Raw genomic sequence first — 19,770 nt, 5'->3', positions numbered from 1 at the left:
TGGGGAATGCCTCTGGTGTAAGGCAAATTTCCCTGAGTGGGATTGGGGAGGCTGGGGCTAGCACCGGAACTGGCCCTAGCAGCTTTACCTGGGGTTCTGGAGGCCTCCCCGGGCTGCAGCGGCAGCAATGCAGGCGCTTGGTAGCTGGAGCATGACTCTGGCTGGCCAGGCTCTGGTTTTAGATGGTGCATGCCGCAGCCACATGCAAGGCCATGCTTATTTTTAGACCACTTTTTTAAGAACATAGAATGATAGAATTGAAGGACCAGAAGGGACCTGCAAGATCATCAATTTAAGGCCCTCCTCACCCCTGTGTTTGCCAAGTTTATCATGGCTATAGGTGGTGGCTGAAATAGCAGCAGTTGTGTTCCCAGTGCACCTAGGCTATGAGGAAGTGAAAGTGGAAAGAAGGGTTGCATAATGGCCAACTAGAATGTATATGCATAGCTGCTAAATTCTGTTGCCCCCTCGTGCAAAAGAACAGCCTAGTAGGACACATGACTCAGTCATGTCCCATTGCTCCTCCTGGGACACAGTAACTATATATTTAATAAATAGATATAATCTTTAATAAAATGTAATATGGAATTTTTAATAAAGTTTAAATCTTTATTCTTCCCCCCACAACCCCACAAAGTTTCTGCATCTCTCATGAAATGTTAGTTTGTCCAGATCATATTTAATCAGTCTGCTAATCATATTTATATCACGAGCTAAAAACTAAGATTATCCTGACTTGATGAAAGTTGTGGAATTTCCACATTTATTACCTGCTCAAAGAGCCATCTTTATTGGTGGAGGAGATAAAAGATGATTTTTCCAGTTATTTATCTTTTTTTTTGAAGCCAGGGAAAAGCTTGATAGTGGTAAAAGACAGTATGGCAAGGGGAAGGAAATGTATACCCTTAGATCTGGTAGAGGTCAATGTCATCCAAGAAGCCCAACTCTTTCTCTCTCCCACATAGGTTAAAAGGATACTTTATCATAGTTTCAAATACCCAGATCCAAAAGGGAACTAAGGTACCTTAAGTCTATTTTCATCAAAACTGAAGCACCTAAGTCCAAGTTAGAAGCCCGAAAACAAACACATGGACAAACAAATAAATAAAACACTAACCAGTTGAAAGGACTTTTAAGTACCTAAGTTTTTGCCAGTTCAGTTATTTAGTTGCCTGAAGTTCTGTCAGGTGCAAATGCTCAGACACACCAACCATTTTTTAGAGCCAAGCATCCAGGAACCTCTTTCATGTTGATGTCCGTTTGCTTTCTTAGCTCAGCCTAAGAGTCCTACAGCCTAAATCCTTTAAGGGGTCCAAAGGTGTGCTCTGAGTGAACATCACATACACAGGAAGCATTCAATGAACACCTCAAAATATTGTGGATTAGTGAAACCCCTGTCTGCTTAGTTATAATAGCTTAGATATACCTCCACTCACAGTACGAGCTTAGGCATCTCTCTAAATTTACTACACAGAGATTTTAGGTACCTAACATAGGTTTGTGAATCACCTCACGAACACAGTTACCTATAAGTTAGGCTGAGCAATGCTGAGCGCTACCATGCTCAAAACCTTTTCCAGACATAGCCCTGAGCACCTACAGTGGGAGAAGACATATAATTTAAGGTGACTGTTCTGGAAACTGGTCCATTGATATCAAGGCCTTTCCAATGGCTAGAAGTTTAAACTGTAAGCATTCAAAACAGAACAAATGCAGCTTTCTAAGAGTGAGGGTGATCAATCATTGGCACTCTTTACCAAGAGAAGTCACTGATTCATCATTTACTTGGATTTTTAAAATAGAAATTGGATGTCTTTCAAAAAAGATATGCCACTGTTTAATCTGAAGTTACTGAACTCAATATGCACGTGGTGGACACGGAATAAATTTTCCCTAGTGAAAGAATGATAGGTCAAATTCCATGATGTATGATGTCAAAACCAAGGAAATTTCCTGGCCACATTTACTGCAGTGGATGAGTTCCAGGACATGGCTATTTGCTACTGCCTCTGGAGTACATTCCTTAATTGGAATGTTCCACCATACAGATGGGTTCTGCTTCTAAGTTAGCTCATTTTCAGATTGTGTTGTTTATCACCAGATTCCCTACTAGTTATCAGGAGAAAAGTATGTACTATACACCTCTCTTTCTGATGTGTATCTTCCCACTTCCTTAATAGCTTTCTGCAGTGTCAGGAAACAGCAGGTTAAGGAGAGCTGTAACGATAATCCACTTTGTCTTTCCTCCACAGCAAACACGTCTGCCTGATTCTGTTAACTCTGTGGAATCTCCTGTCAGCTAAAGATAATATAAGCAGGTTGATTTCTGCCTCCTAGTACTGGTAGTAGTAGTAGCTGTTGTAGCTGTAGAAGCAGCAGCAGGAGCAATAATAATAGCACCAAGGTTTTTATGGCATTCTTCATTGATCGATTTTTCAGCATGCTACAAAGGACATCAATATCATTAGCCAAGTAAAGATCATGCCCTTTAAATACCGCCAAATGGATTCATAAGTCCTGATGATTCCTAATAATTCAATTACTTTTTGTTGCTTTAGTGACGCAAACCCAAAACTGGCCTTCACCTCCTCTAGTCCTGCATCAAATGAAACTTGGTCAATGTAAATGGCTAGACTTCTCTAAAAAATGTGTCCGCCATGATCTAACATCAAATAAACATTTGCAAATAAATTATAAACACTTGAATATTTGGCTTAAAACAGAAAGTTTTCTACAAGCTTAACTACTATACCTGAACAGTACTACTATGATACGGTTATTACTGTGAAATTGAAGTGTATGTCTGGAACTGGTTAATTACTACGGCTGCTTGCAGATATAGGAAAAATACAAAACAAAACAAAACAGAGCTTTACATTCAGCTCAGCACACCCTTGCACCTACCCTAGAAGAGGAATTGTGTCAATTTGACCCGGCTTGCCCAGCATCTGTACAGCTTGGGCACTTCAGTGAGGCTTTTTGGTGTTTTTATCTAACAGGTGATTGAATCAGCTATTAAATAAAAGTGCAAAAAAGCCCCACTGAAGTGCATAAACTATACAGATGCTGGGCAAACCAGGTCAAACTGATGCAGTTCCTCTTATGGGCTCAGTGCAAGGTCATGCCAAGCTGAAAGTAAAGCCCTATTTTGTTTTGGCTTTTTTCCCATGCCTGTAAGCTGGGCACACCGGGCAAATTGATGCAGACAAGAAGAGTCTGCTAAAGCGCTACTTTTTTCCCCATGTCTGTCAGGGCTCTACAACATCTTACGAAGTCCTGATTCAGTTTCTATAATTATTCGCTGTATCTCTTATTTTAGAACAAAACCTCATGAATTTCCTGATTTTTTATCAAGTACTACATATTACTGTTAAGGTTGCCTTCTACATAAATTAAACCTCATATTCTGTTTTATGTAAGGATTACATTGGATCCTCATGAATAGCCCACCTTTAAACATAACAAACAAAAGCAACCATTTTAAATGCATTTTTTTGAATAAACACTATATACAGATTATTACTTTTTTGCAGGGGGGGAGGGTCAGTTACACGTTACTTTGAGAATTTATTATATTCAGAAAAAGATACCATCAAAAATATACTTAAACGAGGGCATGCAATAGACTGATAATATGAACAAATTAGGACCCTGTTTACATCTGCAGTAGGATGGAGAAAAAATTAAAAGACTTCTTTTGGAGCTTTCTGCATGATTTAAATGAATATATCAATTTTGTATCATATCAGATCATGTCTGAAAGTCAATATTTAGATTCCAAACTTAACACAGTGCATGTTCTGAGATCTATGCTTCACTTCTTAGTGGATGCATGTACACATGCGATTAGCATACCTGAATAAACTCCAGCACCAGAGTTTATTGCTAACAGCTGCAGTGTTTTCACATGCACCCAGGACCACAACACATTGAGTCAGGGCAGTGCAGCACCAGTTGGCAGGGGATCTAGGAGGTCAGCCTGCCAGTCTGAAGCTAATCTCCTCTGGCTCAACTACACTGTAGCATCCTCATGCCCAAGTCAGACCTGGTCAGTGTCTAAACGTACACTGAACCCTGCTAAGTAACTCCACCATAGGATAGTACTTGTGTCAGGCAGTACTATCCTACAGTGGAGTTAATTATTTTACTTCAGCCTAATAGTGCCACATGTGTAGATGGTGATGCTTTACTGTTGAATTAATTAGTCAACTCCACAGTAAAAATGCATGTGTAGAAGCCTGCATTGGGACTAGAAGCATGCTTACTACCTTCATTCTCAAAAGTATTCCCAGATCTGTTTCAATGCTAGAAGCACAGATTTACCAAAGCTTTAATATTATTTCCACATGTAACAGATATATAGATCCTACTGGGACATCTTAGGTACCAAGTAGTAAAATACCTCTAAACTAAACCAAGTGTTAAACATTTTTTCAGAACTTTTGTTTTACGGTAGTATGGTATAAAACACAGAAACCATTCCTATAAGCCCAAGAAAAGTATATATGGTAAATAAATCCCCCATACCAATTTAAGGCAAAAACACAATTTCTGATATGTTAGAAAAATAACAAATTACTGGATTTAGGATAAGCCTGCATTCTCCCACCACACTACTGTGATGATATTTTAGACCAAACAAATATTTTAACATTAATTTCCTAAAATATCTTGGCTTTGCCTGGAATCCATATTGAACAGTTTAATTAACATTTTATATTGCTTTGGGGGGTTTAAAAGGAATAAGAAATAGTTATGATTTTGCAGTTTCACTCATTAACTATTACAAATTGACACTGGATCTTCTATCAGCTATGGCACTTTGAAAGGACCACAAGAGCTCAGTTTATACTTCTTCCTATTTTGTTTTGGAAATGGAGCCTTGTGTTAGTAATCATATTTTAATTAAAAATAAACAGAATTGCTGCTGATAAAAACAATGGCCAGCATGCAGTGTAAACAGTGTACATTTTAAAGATTTATAAACCTGGATATTATCTCTTTCAGTAGCCAATATTTTGATTATCCTTGTCCATTCGACATTTCCCCCCTGTGTTGCTCAGGCTATAAATACAGAAGGGTGGAAATAATGATTCAAATCAGAAAGCACTGAAAAGGTCAAGGTGACATTATTTATTGCATCACAGAATATACCAGCTATTACAGTTTGCTCCCGCATTCTTGTGCCAAGCATTGCAGGAAGAGCAAGAGATGCAAAATATACTGTATTTACTTGAATACAAGACAACCCAGAATATAAGATGACCCCCTTATAATTAGATTCTACTTATGGAAAAATTATAAATTTGTTACAGGTTTCCAGGTACAGAATCTAATTATCAGAGGTTTACCTTGAATTTGTCCCCCTTCTATTGCTGCAAAAGGTTAAATAAATGTGGGATTTCAAATAGCCCCTTTACCTTCCCCTCATCATTACAATCAGATCCTGCTCTCACTAAGTACATGGAAGTGAGGGGCAAATTTGGAAACACTGGGTGCATCTACACAAGATGTTTACTGAGAAGCTGACTAATTAGCTCTACAGTAAATGTCTACATGTCTACATGTGTGCCCCTATTAGGGCACACAAAACGAATAAACTCTGGAGCAGGTTAGAAGTTCTAAATACAGGTGCTACCCTGATGAAGACTAAATACAAGTGCTACCCTGATTTTTTCATGCACAGTAATGCATGTGTATACAGAGGGTGCTTCAATGTGGGGGCTGCCTGGTAGTTAGTCTCATACTGAGGCACACTTGTGCCCCAGCCAGCCCCTCCGCAGCACATTGAACCCAGCCAGAGCAGGCCTGAGCTGCTGCCAGCTTGGGCTGCTCCGGCTGGGCTCAATGTGCTGTACACAAATAAACTCCAGAGTTTTTTATTCTTGAGCACACATTCAAATGGTGTGCCTGGGAGCAAAAAATTCTGAAGCAATAAGCTCTGGAGTTTATTTGCACACATTAATGGCACACGTAGATGTGTCCACTGACCTTGAAATAAATATACCTCTAGTAATTTTCATGTAGATAAATTAGCCATAGACTTAGTTCATCCAGAATTGATGCACTTTACTTTTAGGAAACTGTTGCAAGTTTTATCAGACACTTTATAATTTTTAAGCAGTACTTTTGTACCTACTTACATATAGTACAAATTATGCATATTTGTCCAAAGTCAAAAGGCTCATGCTTTACTACATAGTTAATTGGACTGGTCCCTAGCAGAGTCAACACTGTTTCAAGCCATAATGACCCCATAACTCAGCGCTGCTAAGTATGTGTGTGTACTCCAAATACTTACCACAATGGATCCATGTGCTAATTAACTCCCTACTAATGACTGGAAGTGGGTGTTTTTATCACAAGTCCTAAGATCGTCTGAAAATTGATATGCAGATAAGGCACAGGACAATCTTGTCTGGCTCCACCTCATGGAGGGCAGGACTACACTAATCACATGCAAAAGGTTGAGAGAGGGGGCAACAGAGAGATTTTGGGTGAACTGTTTGAGGCCCTATTTGGTTATGTTTATCAGATATTTAAGGCTGGTGAACAAATAGGTATACTTGGAAATAGGAAATTAAGGTGCAACTCAGCTGTGGAAGTAAAGAAAAAGTCAAATTTTTTTCAATGTAGTGGTTCACCATGACTTGAAAAGAGCTGGCACTGAGAGGAGTGTATACCTTATTCAAATGGGTTGCACTAACTTATTTTGTGATCAGTTTCCATCAGTTTGTTTGACTAATGTAAACCAAGTGTGTTATAGTTATACCTAATGTTGGCTTTATTTAACCAGCTTCATAGCTGGTTGCCATTACGCAGCACATGATACTTCTGGAAGCAGTTTAATGATAGACAATATATTTAATGAGGTTTCCTTGTATGTGAATAGAAGAGGAGGGGCTTTTTTTCCCTGTGCTGTCTGGAAAGAAAAACCTCTTCTTGTATTTGAATAAATACTGTAAAATGTCTCATGGTAATGAGCAGGGATCCTGGTTTTTGTTGATAAATAAAAATCCCCAATTTTCAGATTTAAAAAAGTAACTTAAAATTCATATTTTTCCATGATTTACATGGAACACAGTGGTCCCTGATAATGAGATGCACCAACATTCAGAGTTCCAAATACCTTACTAGCACGGGTAGCATATTTCACTGCAAATTCTCTCCAGGTTTGTCCCTTGCTATGCCTTTCTGTTCTCTGATAGTAAAATATATGGGGAAATGCTACTACTATTGTCTTTCAGAATAATTATCTTCCCCCCCCGGATACTTTAATTTAACTGACATGAACAATAAAAGTGATAATTGGGGTTAGGTAAATTTCAGCCAGGGAAAAATAACAGACAGCTATTGTGAAATCACTGACTTACTCACTATGCAGAACTTTAAAAACAAGAAAAAAACAAAGCCAAAAAACCTTGCACATATTTTTTTACCGCACCTTAACCCTAACTGTATAGTTCAAAGTCCAGTTATAGGAAGTTTTTTCAGATATGACAACTAATTACTTATCTGTGGTCTTAACATATGATTTACTCATACTTTAGGGTTTTTTTCCTGGAGTGTAAGAAAAATGCCATCTTTCATTATGCTTGATTGCAAAATGAGAGAGATAAGTGTGAAATTATTTTTAATGGAATCCACTTGCTCATCTTGCAGGAAGCACTTACCCATGATTATATGTGCACTTTGACAAGAGTGGAGTTTTTAACTTGATTGTCACTCACTGTCTAATTAAATTCAAGACAAGGAATGTCTCTCAATAAGATTGGGGTTATTATTTTTTATGTGGCATGATGACATTTTTTATATATGTTTTGGAAAATTGTATGGCATTCTACTTACCTAAAATCTTGCCAAGTATGAGAGATTTGATTGCATTGAATTCTGTACCTGAAGACAGAATAAATTTCATCCTTTCATTCTGGTTAATCTGCAATATTGTTTCGGGAAAAAAATAAAGGTCGAATAATGGAAGAAAATTCATTTGGGATTGTAGGAAGGGGAGAGAAAGAGGTAAAAAAGAAAAGATAGTCTTGTTAATTTTCCCATAAATGTTAGAAAAACAATTCTCAAAGAGCAAATCAATCAGTTAAAGGAAGTTCAGTTTTACAGACAATTTGGCCTAAGTCCCTCAGAACACTATAAATGTGGCTGAGATACTGTTTTAAGTATCTGAGCATCCCCACCTTAGTTTTATTTTTCTTACCAATTTAGATTATTCTGTTTTCACATATAATCTGAATATAATTGGTAAGCCCTATGAAAGCATGCCAAAGACTTTTCTTTTTTAAGACAAAAGTTGGCATTTAGCTCCAAACGCAACTTTAAAAGATGAAACATTACACTGTGAATGCTGTGCTCTCAAAGCCCTCGGATAAACTGTCTGCTTTCAAAGGTGATGACAGTACATAACTGTACCCATGCAACACTTCCCTTAATGTATTGCTTGATTTGTAACATTCAAATCATCAGCATTTATTATACAATTGGGCTTTCTTCCAATACCAGAGTCAAGAAATATGAATTATGTTAGCTAACCTTCCAGTTTTCTTAGAAATCATGAAACACAGTAGACAAGAAACATAGCTTCCTAGTATTTTCTCTTATTCCTAAAAAAAGAAATGCTGTGCACCTTAACATTCCAAATACAATCCCTTTACAAATTAGGACCAATATATTATTATAAGTTATCATGTAAGGGCAATAGTATTAGTCCTGTTCACCTAAACTTTAAATAAATAGAAGAGAAAACCAAAAACAATTTTGAAGACCCACATTCATACAGTTTAAGCTGAACTAGAAAACCATTTATTGCCTATTGAAATTAAAGGAGAAGGAGGATCTGACCTTTTAAAATAGGCAAGGTGAACATCAAAGACATCTTTTAGACCAGACTTTCACTGTTCAGCTATAGTCTGCTATACTTTGCTCTATTTCCTTAAGCTATTAAAAAACAATTTATGTTGGGATACTACTTTTATTGTATTTATTTATTTCATTTTGCTTTAGGTCTTGTACTCTTCGATGACCCACTTTTTTTGCTTAACCAAATTACCTCTACAAAGAGCATTTCTTCCTCTCTGTTAATCTTCACGTGGTGAAGCTGCCCGTCGGCCATGCTTTTGAAATTGATGCTAAAGACATCAGGATCTTGATGGCTATCTAGCTTGTACCTGATCTGTAAACTTCCTGAAGGGATTGAGTAAATGATATTTTAGTTTCATGAGTACAGTATGTACAAAATAGCTAGTGTAGATCATATCATATACAATAATTCTGCTTTTCAGGTGTGCATTTATAAAGTCGTACTAATGTTTGATTTACGTAAGTAACAGACACAAGAAAAACACAAACGTGAAACAAAAGAAAGTAATAGAAAACCATGATTGACTTGGACTATGGAGTTAAACTATTCCATGGGCACATCTACACATACACTTTAATACCCAGCAGACTATTAGTGCAGCCTAAATATGTCTTAATTTAGTACCTCACATTGGAGGTACTAAATTTAATGTGAATTAGAAAAGGTGCATTGATGCACATGTAGACATGCCCTATGAGTGGTGAATTTTAACAATTTAGTCTGAAAAGATAATTATTATGGTATTTCATACCAAGACTGTTACAACAAATTTAAATTGTACCACCACAAGAGTTGGTACTGTTCAAGAGTCAAAATATTTTAAAGGTTCAAAAACAATCTAACAATTGATACATTGGTGGGAAGTGAAGTTTTATATATTATATCTCCCCATTCTCTGATACTTACAATAAAGCTGTGCCTGTTTGTCAAGAATTCTGAACATTAAAACCCACAGAGTTCATTGTTATTTTATGGCTGTGTGCACACATTCAGATTAACTGGGAGAATTCTCCCAGGTTTATTCATGGGCCCTGAAAAGTACAGAGCTTGCAGTGATGACACTGTGGAGCTGCAGAGAGAGAGAAGGGAGTAGGGGCTGTGCACACATCTCAGCGTGATCTGTAGGCTCTCTTAGTCTGCCTGACAATAGATGTCAGCAATGCATAAGGGAGCCCTGAGTCAACCTGCATTGCAGGCTGTCTCTCTCTGCAACATAATGTGCGGATTGTGAAAGGGGTATGTTCTGCTCCTTCCTAAAGCAGCAGAGTCCAACACTGTATCCCTCTGGGGTGGAGGAGTGTTGGAGGACTATCTTCTCTTCTGAGAGAAGCTATGGTATGTATAGACATTCTCTTTCCCAGGAGAAACTGTCCTGGAATGATTTAACCCTGGTTGTTCCCAGGTTATTTTTCTCCCAGAGTGGCCATTTTTATGCTGGGAGAAAATCCCTGTACTATGGTTTTTCCTGGAAAAGCAGTGACTATCCCAAAAGAAACTGAAAGTCTGTACAAAGCCTAATAAGAAATGACTGTATGAGAAGACCTTATAGGCCATGACACAGAACTACATTATATGAGTTACCAGAAACTCTTTATTAGTCAAAGAAGTATTAGAACTTTTTATTTATTAGAAGACAAATTAGATATGTTTAATTTTTCTATTCAGTGGTAGTAGGGCTAGATCCACTAAAGGATTTGAGTATCTACAAGCTAAATGTCTGAATGACCTGCATTTAGGCTCCTGATCCCCAAAGCTGTGTATCTAGATCTGAGAGTTCACAACCTAAGGTATGGGCAAGCTTCACATGTTGATTATCCTAACCAAAGTTTGAGTGATATAAATGCCTGGCTGTGCAAGCACTGACAGGGCTTAGGTCACCCTAAAAAATATTGTGCCCAATCAAAAGTTAGTTTTTCTAAGATGTGAACTAAGTTTAGATCAGCATGGGGTTAACACAACCTAGCAAAATGACTGCCTTGGTCTAGGAAATGCTTGCAGACATTCAGCCCCAGGGCTCTCACATGCTTGCACAGCACAGCCCCAGGGCTCAGAAAGCCCAGCCACTCTCCACAGTCTCAGGACTGCGGTGTTTTTACCCCCTCACCTCACTGGGTCACTTTCCCCATTTGATTAGCCCTGTCATGGATCTGCCAAGTCTCCTAGATCCAGTTCCCACCCCCCACCCCCACTTCTCCTCCTTAATGTGCTACTGGCTGCCCACACCTCCTCCAAGCAAGTGGCAAATGTTTACATGCAAGGATCCTGACTTAGGTCTAGATGGCTTAAACTAAGTCACCTACATCTTAACTGGGTCCACAGAATGCTTGTTCACCCCCCTAGGCTTGTGAAATGCAGCAGCTAACAGGAAACAAGGACACATGGATATATCTGCACTCTCATCATTCTCCTATAAAGCATAAATGCTGCTAATCACAAGGGATATGGAGCCTGAAATAATCTCCCAAAGACGTAGGCGTCTACTTCTATTATTACATAGAACTGAATAGGTCTTGTTGTTTTATTTGGCAACAGGGTGGTTCATGGAGCTAGAAAGAGGGGCCAGGCTCTACAGATCAATGATGAGGGCACTCAGCTCATAGGAAGATAACAACAGATCTCTGCTCCTAGGTTTATTTCTGTATTTTATCCACTCATGGTTAATATAAACTGCCCTGGGAACAGGGATGTAATCCAGGACTCTGCAAGTCCTAGCTGCATGCTCTAAATACTAGGCTGCATAGCTGCACTCCTTCTTTCACCTTCTCTTCATTCATACAGATAATGTAGAGAGTAGATGGTGGATAAGGCACTCTCCTTAGTCAGAGGAGAAGACTGAACTCCAGTGTCTCACTTCTTAGACAAAGGATCAGTGCCTAAGTTATTGTATATAACATGGGCAGTGGCATCACATTTAAAAATGTGTATTTTGGGACTGTTGGTGTGTTAGATGTGGCCTACATTCTCTTTGGGGGCTCTTTAGAGGACTCTGGGTTTAAGTAGTAGACAGGTGCAGAGATGTGCTGATCAGGGCAGATCTAGGCAGGCCCAAAAGCAAAACTCTAGGCATCTGGAGAGCTTTCAGGTAAAACAGAGAAACACCAAATAAGTTCAGAAAGCCACTATTCAGAGGTTTTGAGGTTGGAGTGTTTGACTTAGGCTTACTTTAGACACCTAAAGCATTTCTTGGTCACAGCTCATAAATATTGCCCAAACTATAAGACACACACAGTCATCAAAAATAGAGAGATGAGCAAAAATTTTAGAACAAAGTTACTAGACAAAACGGACTGCTCGCCTAAGTTGGCAGAGGTCCACTGATACCATTTTTTGGTGAAGAGTGTACCTCACTGACTTTAAGAGTCTCCCAAAATGCTTTGGAGTTTAGTGTGGAATAATTTAGTCTGAAGTTTAGATAAACATATTGTAATATTGTTTATCACAAACTTACATGTGCATGACATTTTATACTTTGCATGTGTGCAATAGTAACCATCTGTCAGGCTCAACAAAGACAACTTAGTTGAAAATGAGCAAAGAAAACTTAATCTGGAATATCTGGATACATTACCAAAGTTGCTAGCTATAATAAAATTAATACTTTTATCCTACCTCTTTGTGTGGGTGTGGTTGTCAGTTTGTAGGTATGTATGACAGAGAGAAAGATACAAATATGTGGCAGAAGGTAAGTATTTTAATCAGGTATTACTGCAGTAATTTTTCATGTAGAAACCATTTTGGCTCTGCTGAAAAATAAATCTATCACTTAAAGAAAGTGACAACTGAAGAACATGATTTGCTTGTGATTCAGGTCTGAGAAACAGAAAAAATCTGGGTTGTTACAAGAGCTTTAACATTCCATATATTTTTTTTTTTTAAACACTTACCGTTTTTGGTAAGAATAACTGAGAGATACTCTTTGTAGAAAGAGCTCACATAAAGCAGTAAGCTTGGAGTCCTTGTTGTCCGAAAGGTAAATGTGATTGCTTCCCTGATCAAGGTCATGTCAGCATAAAAAGAAGAAGCATGCGAACTAGAATTTTTAGTTAAGGTGTAATATTCTTGAAAATTGTATGTCACTGAGGTACCGACTCCAAAATAGGCAGACATCTCTGAAACAACACATAATTTAATTTTGTCAACATCAAGTAACCAGTAACCAAATATCAGGGTTTTCTTCTTCACAGAAAAGATTAAACATATGCACAGTTACTATGAATACATCAGCAAAGAAATATCAGTAGCACATTACTTTATATCATGTATAATAAGAGCCTGCATTGCCTCTACCCAAATCCACACCTGGGCTAAGTACAGGCATTCAAAAAGCCCAAAGCAAAATTGACCCGAGTTACATGGTTTCCTGTAAGTGGCATACTTTAGATCACACAATTTCATTAAACAGAAAATACATTTGACTTTTGGTGGGGGAAGCAAATCTTCCACTATTTTTAAACCAATCTATGAGAGCTGAACTTCTGTTACAGGTATAAACTGGTTTCTGATCATTTAAAAGTGTAATGTCTGTACCTGGCCATGGAGGAAATCTCCCCATATTGAATGGAAGTGGTTTCAAACATTTCTGTTGCACCCTCCTTGGTCACAATGGAGACTCTATGGCTCTAAATTCAACATTGTAATAGGGGGAAAAAACCAAGAGGCGGCAGAAAAGGCTAGAGTGAACAAACTGAATCCAAGGAAAGAGAATATTCCCTTTTTTGCTCAGTGCCTGAACTATAATACATCCTGGTACTACATTATCTTTCCCACATAGCTCCCATACCCCAGGGACATTTTTGAAAAACTGCCATGACCTGATCCATTGTACTTCTATATACAAGTACTACACTGATAGTATTCTATTCTATATAGATTGGAGCTGAATAAATCCTATTACTGTAGGCAATGCCATGCTTTCAACTGCAGCATATAATTAGTCCCAAGTCCCAACAGTATTTATGTTAATTCTATCTAGCCCAGTTTAAAACTTTTCAAACATTGACTCCAGTCCTAAATGCAATCTTATCCTACAAATACATTTACTGCAGCATGTATTTTCAAGATTTCAGGGAATTAGAACTAAATTGTCTTTCTTTGCTATGAGGTATTTGAAATGCATTCTTGCTACAGTGGTATATTTCTTTCCATAGTGCAATGAAGGTTACATTTGGATATCAGTTGAAATGATGCAATATGAATTTCAAGGATGTTCAAGTTAAAAAAAATAGTTTTTTAAAGAAAAAATGTTCTTTATTCTACCAGATTGCAGGTTTTCTTAAAAAGCTGATTACTGGTAGTTTCCCCAAGATGACCCCTACCTACAGCAGTGTCTGGATTCATTTGGCTCTTAAGTATATCTCTGGAAATTCATTAGCTGCATAATGATACCAATGATAGAGGCTCATGCAGTTTCTTTAGTATTGTTGTGACTGCAATGGAATACATGGTTGAATGGTATCTCCCCTGCCCCGCCCCAGATTTAAACAATCTTTTGAAATATGGATTGAGAGGACAGAAATCAAGTTGTTTGTTGGTTAACCTTACACAGATACAATCTAATACAAGAAAACCAGAAACAATGAAGAATGTGACAGCATCTTTCATCCACAAATTGTTTCCACAAAATCTAGCACCTTTGGGTCCATCATTTGCCAAAATTAAATAGATACATTGTTTAAATTTATTGTTGAAAGTCTCTGTTGTATTGCCTGGAGTTGTTTCTACATGGGATGCTGACTGAGCAGTTGTTACTGGGCAGCCATTTAGTAGTTGTGCATACTTGTATATATAAGTACTAAATAATTTTTAGTTATTAGTAGTTGTATGTTGTATAGCTTTAGTAACCAAATGGCTTTTAGATGACACTGACTGTGCAGTAGCTTGTTATTATTGTGCAGTAATGTCTCATCATGCTTCATGCTACACAAAGCTACTGCGCAGTAGTAATGAGATACTGCATAGTCAGCATCTCATGTAGATGCAGCCTGGGAGAAACAGAAGTGTTATTTTTCTACCCCCCAAAGCAAATTTTACAAACAGCAGTTTGAAATCCACAGGCAAATTTTTCAACTAGATCATGTTCCAAATTAGATTATTTTGAATAACTGCAAAGGATTTTCATTTTAATAATTCATATTAATGAGACATAATTATAATAGATTTACTAGTCATGCTTGCCTTTCTTACAGAATGTCCCCGTATAAGCAGAGAATGTGCAGTCACATGAAAATCCACTGTATTTCTCTCTACACTTTCCTCCATTGTGACATAGGTTACCATAGCTGCTACAATGTCCAGGACAACCTGGTTCAACTCCTGGAGTTATCTTTGCTCTTTCTTCCAAGTCAAGGGCTACTCCATTTAACTGCAAAGAGCGAATACATCCTAGGAATCCCTTCTGCCTGGATGCAGTCCCACCTGAAATAAATTCACATGAACTTTTAGAAACTGTAAAGATACGATTGCATAGAAACCTATTTATGTTAGCAGTCTGTAAGCATCCATTATGGGTTTCTAAATATGTAAATCTATGCAGGTGAAAATATTTATAAATCCCTGTAAAGGCACATCTGTTTGGTTTATTTTCCTTGTTTGTTTTTACCAAATAATTACAGGAAATGCTTGAAGCTTCCAATCCAGATGAAGGATTTTGTACAGTAAAGCCACCAAGCAATGGTATCTTTCCAAGCATACTTCTATTAATTCACAGCAAAATAATGTGTGCGCATCAGATAAAAAACAAACAAACCTTCTAATTGAGAAGAGGAAGGGTAATCCAGAGTTTAGCCCATTGGCCTAGGGAACACCCAAACACTGCTACAAATCTCCTGTGTGACCTTGGGCAGTCACTTAGGACCAGATCCAAAAAAGGTGCCTAAATAAAACTTAGGTGCCTAAATTCTGCCTAAATTGTAAGTCAATAAACCACAGAGACCTTGCTTAGATTTCTGAAAGCCTATACGTGCTGAAGTTTTCACAAGAAAACTTACCTAAGTCCCAACGTTATTGTTAGCACGCCTGCCCAGCTGTCAACTTGTCTGAACCAAGCGTCTCGGGACTTTTCACTCATTTAAATCTATTTGGGATCAGAAGCTGGCATCCCAAGGTTAAATTTTTAAGGGCCTGGTTTGGTAGGCATGCTCAAACCGAGTACAGCACAAAACACAACATTCATAAACACCAGAGAGGTGGGTGGATGGTGCTGCTACCACCTACCTCTCACATAAGAACACTCTCTTAGGAAGTGGGCATTCCTATCCACCAGAGACTGATGTTTAGACCCACACAACCCATATCCCATACACAGATTTGACCATGGCCAACACAAAGAACTTATGCATACGAAAGCCCAAACAGTCTTATGTAGGAGGCCAGTGTGAGATACTTAGCTCAGCCAAGATGGCAGCAGAACTTTGGGCACAAGTATAATCTTAGATGTCTACATCCTCCCAAGTACCTAAACAGTTACAAAGACTTTATGAAGATCCTTTACTTGGAGTTGGGCACCTAAATTCTGCCTTACTTTAGGCACCAATGTCTTTTTTTCCAAAATATGGGTCGATCATTCCTTGTATTGAGTCCCCATTTATAAAATGGGGATGGTAGTATTGTTCCCATCACATAGAAGAGTTACAGGTAAGCAGATGTTACCTATTGGGAGAGGCTCAGATACCATGGTAATGGAAGCCATGCAAGTACTATAAATAAATAATCTATTCTTCCTTCCTCTGCTTCCTTCCTCTGGATTTCTCTGTGCATCTTAACTTCCTTAAGACATAAAACTTCATTAGAGCAGAAGCATATCTTTATGCTTATACCAAAGGGGAGATATACATTGCACTTAGACCATACTAAAGGCACTTAAAACACCAATGTCCACACATTACAGTTTGTTAATCCATGCTCAGTGCCCTCTAAGTGTCTCAAAGTTACACCACTTCAGAAGAAGGTTAACTGTGGGCTGTGCTACCTAGTTTGTGTTAAGGTAACTTCAATCTTCGACAGAGATAAAACAAGCAATCAACAGTCCTTCAGCATCCCAGAAGTCACCGCTTTCAGCCCCAACCATTGAGCCCAGGTGACATAGCTCCTAACCACCTCCCTGCCCACAGCTCTCTAGTGGCAAATCACAGGCAAGAAATGGTATTAACCTTTAATGAGTGACTATTTACAGCACATTCTAACTTGAACACTGCTTATGTAATCTATTTAGATAATATTTTGTATGGTTTTAACATAACATTTAACTTTATCCTAGCCACCATGCCCTGCCTTCTGACTTACCATGGTGTAAGAAAATACACAAGGGTCGTTAACCACAACAAAGCACAGTTTATGTGTTTTAAGTCCTCATCCCCTTTTAACTGACTGTACTTTGCTTGCTTGTCCATAGCCTAAAGCAAGCTCTCCCTCTACAGAAAGATACTGCAATGAAGGAATCTTCAGAACATCCCTGAATGTGCTTTTATGTCTATATTCCATCATTGTGACAATCCTACATTTTTGCTACCTATGTTTTTAGTGTGTAACTATATTTATAGTGCACAGTCCTCCAAGTATTCCATATAGCAACTACTGGCTTTTAACAAATGTCCCAAGCAAATTAATTAAAATTGAGATAAAGTGTTTGTCCTCCTATTTATTCTACTTATTACCTATGTGTTTAAGTATAGATAGATAGATAGATAGATATTCAGTTTTATATTGGATCTTTAACAGATATCAAATAACATTTACCCTTTGACTATTCACACCTCCTGCTGAAGAAGCAAGCGGGGAAATGCTCAAGTGAAACCTAACCACTATAGATTTTGGTCCTTTGGTTTTATTTACAGATCATTCTTTGTGCTTTCATATGTGATTGCCATTGTCTCTGCACAGTACAGCTCTCTGCAACTAATATCTTATTCACTATAGTGCCCACAGACAGGAGACAGTCTGCAACATATGTGAGAACAGTACTTGTCCATTCTTAATCTGTTGTGGGTTTAGGTGCTGTTTGTTACTATCTTCGTTTTCAAAGGCAGCAAGCATCCTACAAGTCTATACTAACTGTAAATCTTATTTATTTTCAATATATTTTTAGTTACATGCTACATTTTTCAGGCATAATTTATTTTAAAAAATTTTCACTCTTTGTTTGTAAAGTTTGAAAAATTTTGGAGCTTTGGTAAGAAAGCTTGATCTTCAATACCCATACAATTTTATGGGACAGGTTTGGAATTTAGCTATAGTGTAATTTATAACTAGAGGTTCAGAAAAAATAAAAACAAATCACTGTCTAATCTTGTTACCATCATTTAAAAAAATTGGTGAAAACTATTCTTTAGTTAATATTTCTCAAATACATGTGAAACGCATACAAGCAATAATGACTTTAAATATAAACTAAACTGTACTGCATTCAGAAAGACCTTTATCCTTAACTATATGTTGGTCTCATAGTGTTAGAATTGTAGAAAGTTATGGCTGGAAAGGACCTCAGCAGGTCATTTAGTCTACCCCCCTGCTAATAGCAGGACCATGCCCAACTAGATCATCCCAGCCAAAGCTTTGTCTAGGTTTTTGAAAACCTCCAAGGATGGAGCTTCCACCACCTCTCTGGGTAACCTGTTCCAGTGTTTTATTACATTCTTAGTGAGAAAATTCTTTCTAATATCTAACCTGCACTTCCCATGGTGCAACTTGAGGCCATTGCTCCTTGTTCTGTCATCTGCCACCGCTGAGAGCAGTCTAGGTCCATCCTCTTTTGAAACCCCTTTCAAGTAGTTGAAGGCTGCTATTAAATCCCCTCTCAGTCTTCTCTTTTCTAAACTAAAAAAGCCGAGTTCCCTCAGTCCTTCCTCATAAGTCACGTCCACCAGCCCCCTCATCATTCTTGTTGCCCTCCACCGGACTTTCTCCTATTTGTCCAGATCCTTTCTGTAGTGAGGAGCCAAAACTGAACACAGTACTCCAGATCTGGCCTCACCAGTGCAGAATAGAAGGGAATAATCACTTCCCTTGACCTACTAGCAATACACCTACCAATTCAGCCTGATATGCTGTTCGACTTCTTGGAAACAAGGGCACACTGCTGGCTCATATTCAGATTATTGTTCACTGTAAACCCCAGGTCCTTTTCTGCAGAGCTGCTGCCTGGTCAGTCAGCCCCCAGCCTGTTGCATGGGATTGTTCTGTCCTAAGTGCAGGATTTTGCACATGTCCTTGTTGAATCTCATGAGATTTCTTTTGGCCCAATCCTTCAATTCATCTAAGTCACTCTGAATCCCAGCCTAACCCTCAAACATATCTACTACTTCCTCGAGACTGGTGTCCTCTGCAAACTTGCTGAGGGTGCACTCTATGCCATCTTCCAAGTTGTTGATGAAGACATTGACCAAAAACTGTCCCCAGGACCAACCCCTGAGGCACTCCACTTGATACTGGCTGCCAAGTAGACATCAAGCCACTGATTACTACTCTCTGAGCCTGATGCTCCAGCCAGTTTTCTATCCATCTTACAGTCCGTTCATCCAGCCCATTATTCCTTAGCTTGCCTGTGAGAATGCTGTGTGGGATCTTATCAAAAGCCTGGCTAAGATCAAGGTACACCACATCCATCAGTCTCCTTGCATCCATAGACCCAGTCACCTCATCATAGAAGGTAATCAGGTTGTTCAGGCATGACTTGCCCCTGGTGAATCCATGCTGGCTGTTCCTGATCACCTTTTTCTCCTCCAAGGAGGAGGCTTAGAAATTAATTCCTTGACGATCTTCTCCATGATTTTTCCAGGGACTGAGGTGAGGCTGACTGGTCTGTAGTTCCCTGAATCCTCCTTCTTCCCTTCCTTAAATATAGGCACTATGTTTGCCCTTTTCCAATCATCTGGGACCTCTCCTGCTCACCATAAGTTTTCAAA

The 19,770-nt window shown here is 38.4% G+C and overlaps 1 protein-coding gene across 3 annotated transcripts in view; it reads right to left on the bottom strand.

The window, feature by feature from the left end:
- Positions 1 to 19,770, bottom strand: part of CNTNAP4 (contactin associated protein family member 4) — a 431,793-nt gene that overhangs the window by 21,398 nt on the left and 390,625 nt on the right. For all 3 annotated transcript variants that reach the window (XM_090038567.1, XM_090038569.1, XM_090038566.1), the window contains exons 18-21: positions 15,047 to 15,286; positions 12,757 to 12,981; positions 9,062 to 9,195; positions 7,849 to 7,936 (exon numbers count right to left, since the gene is read on the bottom strand). In XM_090038567.1, coding sequence (XP_089894693.1) covers positions 7,849 to 7,936; positions 9,062 to 9,195; positions 12,757 to 12,981; positions 15,047 to 15,286 — 687 coding nt within the window. The remainder of the gene's footprint in view (positions 1 to 7,848; positions 7,937 to 9,061; positions 9,196 to 12,756; positions 12,982 to 15,046; positions 15,287 to 19,770) is intronic.

This window comes from Crocodylus siamensis, chromosome 3 (genome assembly GCF_052110815.1).
Source record: "Crocodylus siamensis isolate JL-2025a chromosome 3, ASM5211081v1, whole genome shotgun sequence".
NCBI classification, from domain to species: domain Eukaryota; kingdom Metazoa; phylum Chordata; order Crocodylia; family Crocodylidae; genus Crocodylus; species Crocodylus siamensis.
Note: the sequence above shows the minus strand (reverse complement) of the source record. Positions and strands in the feature narration are given on the sequence as shown.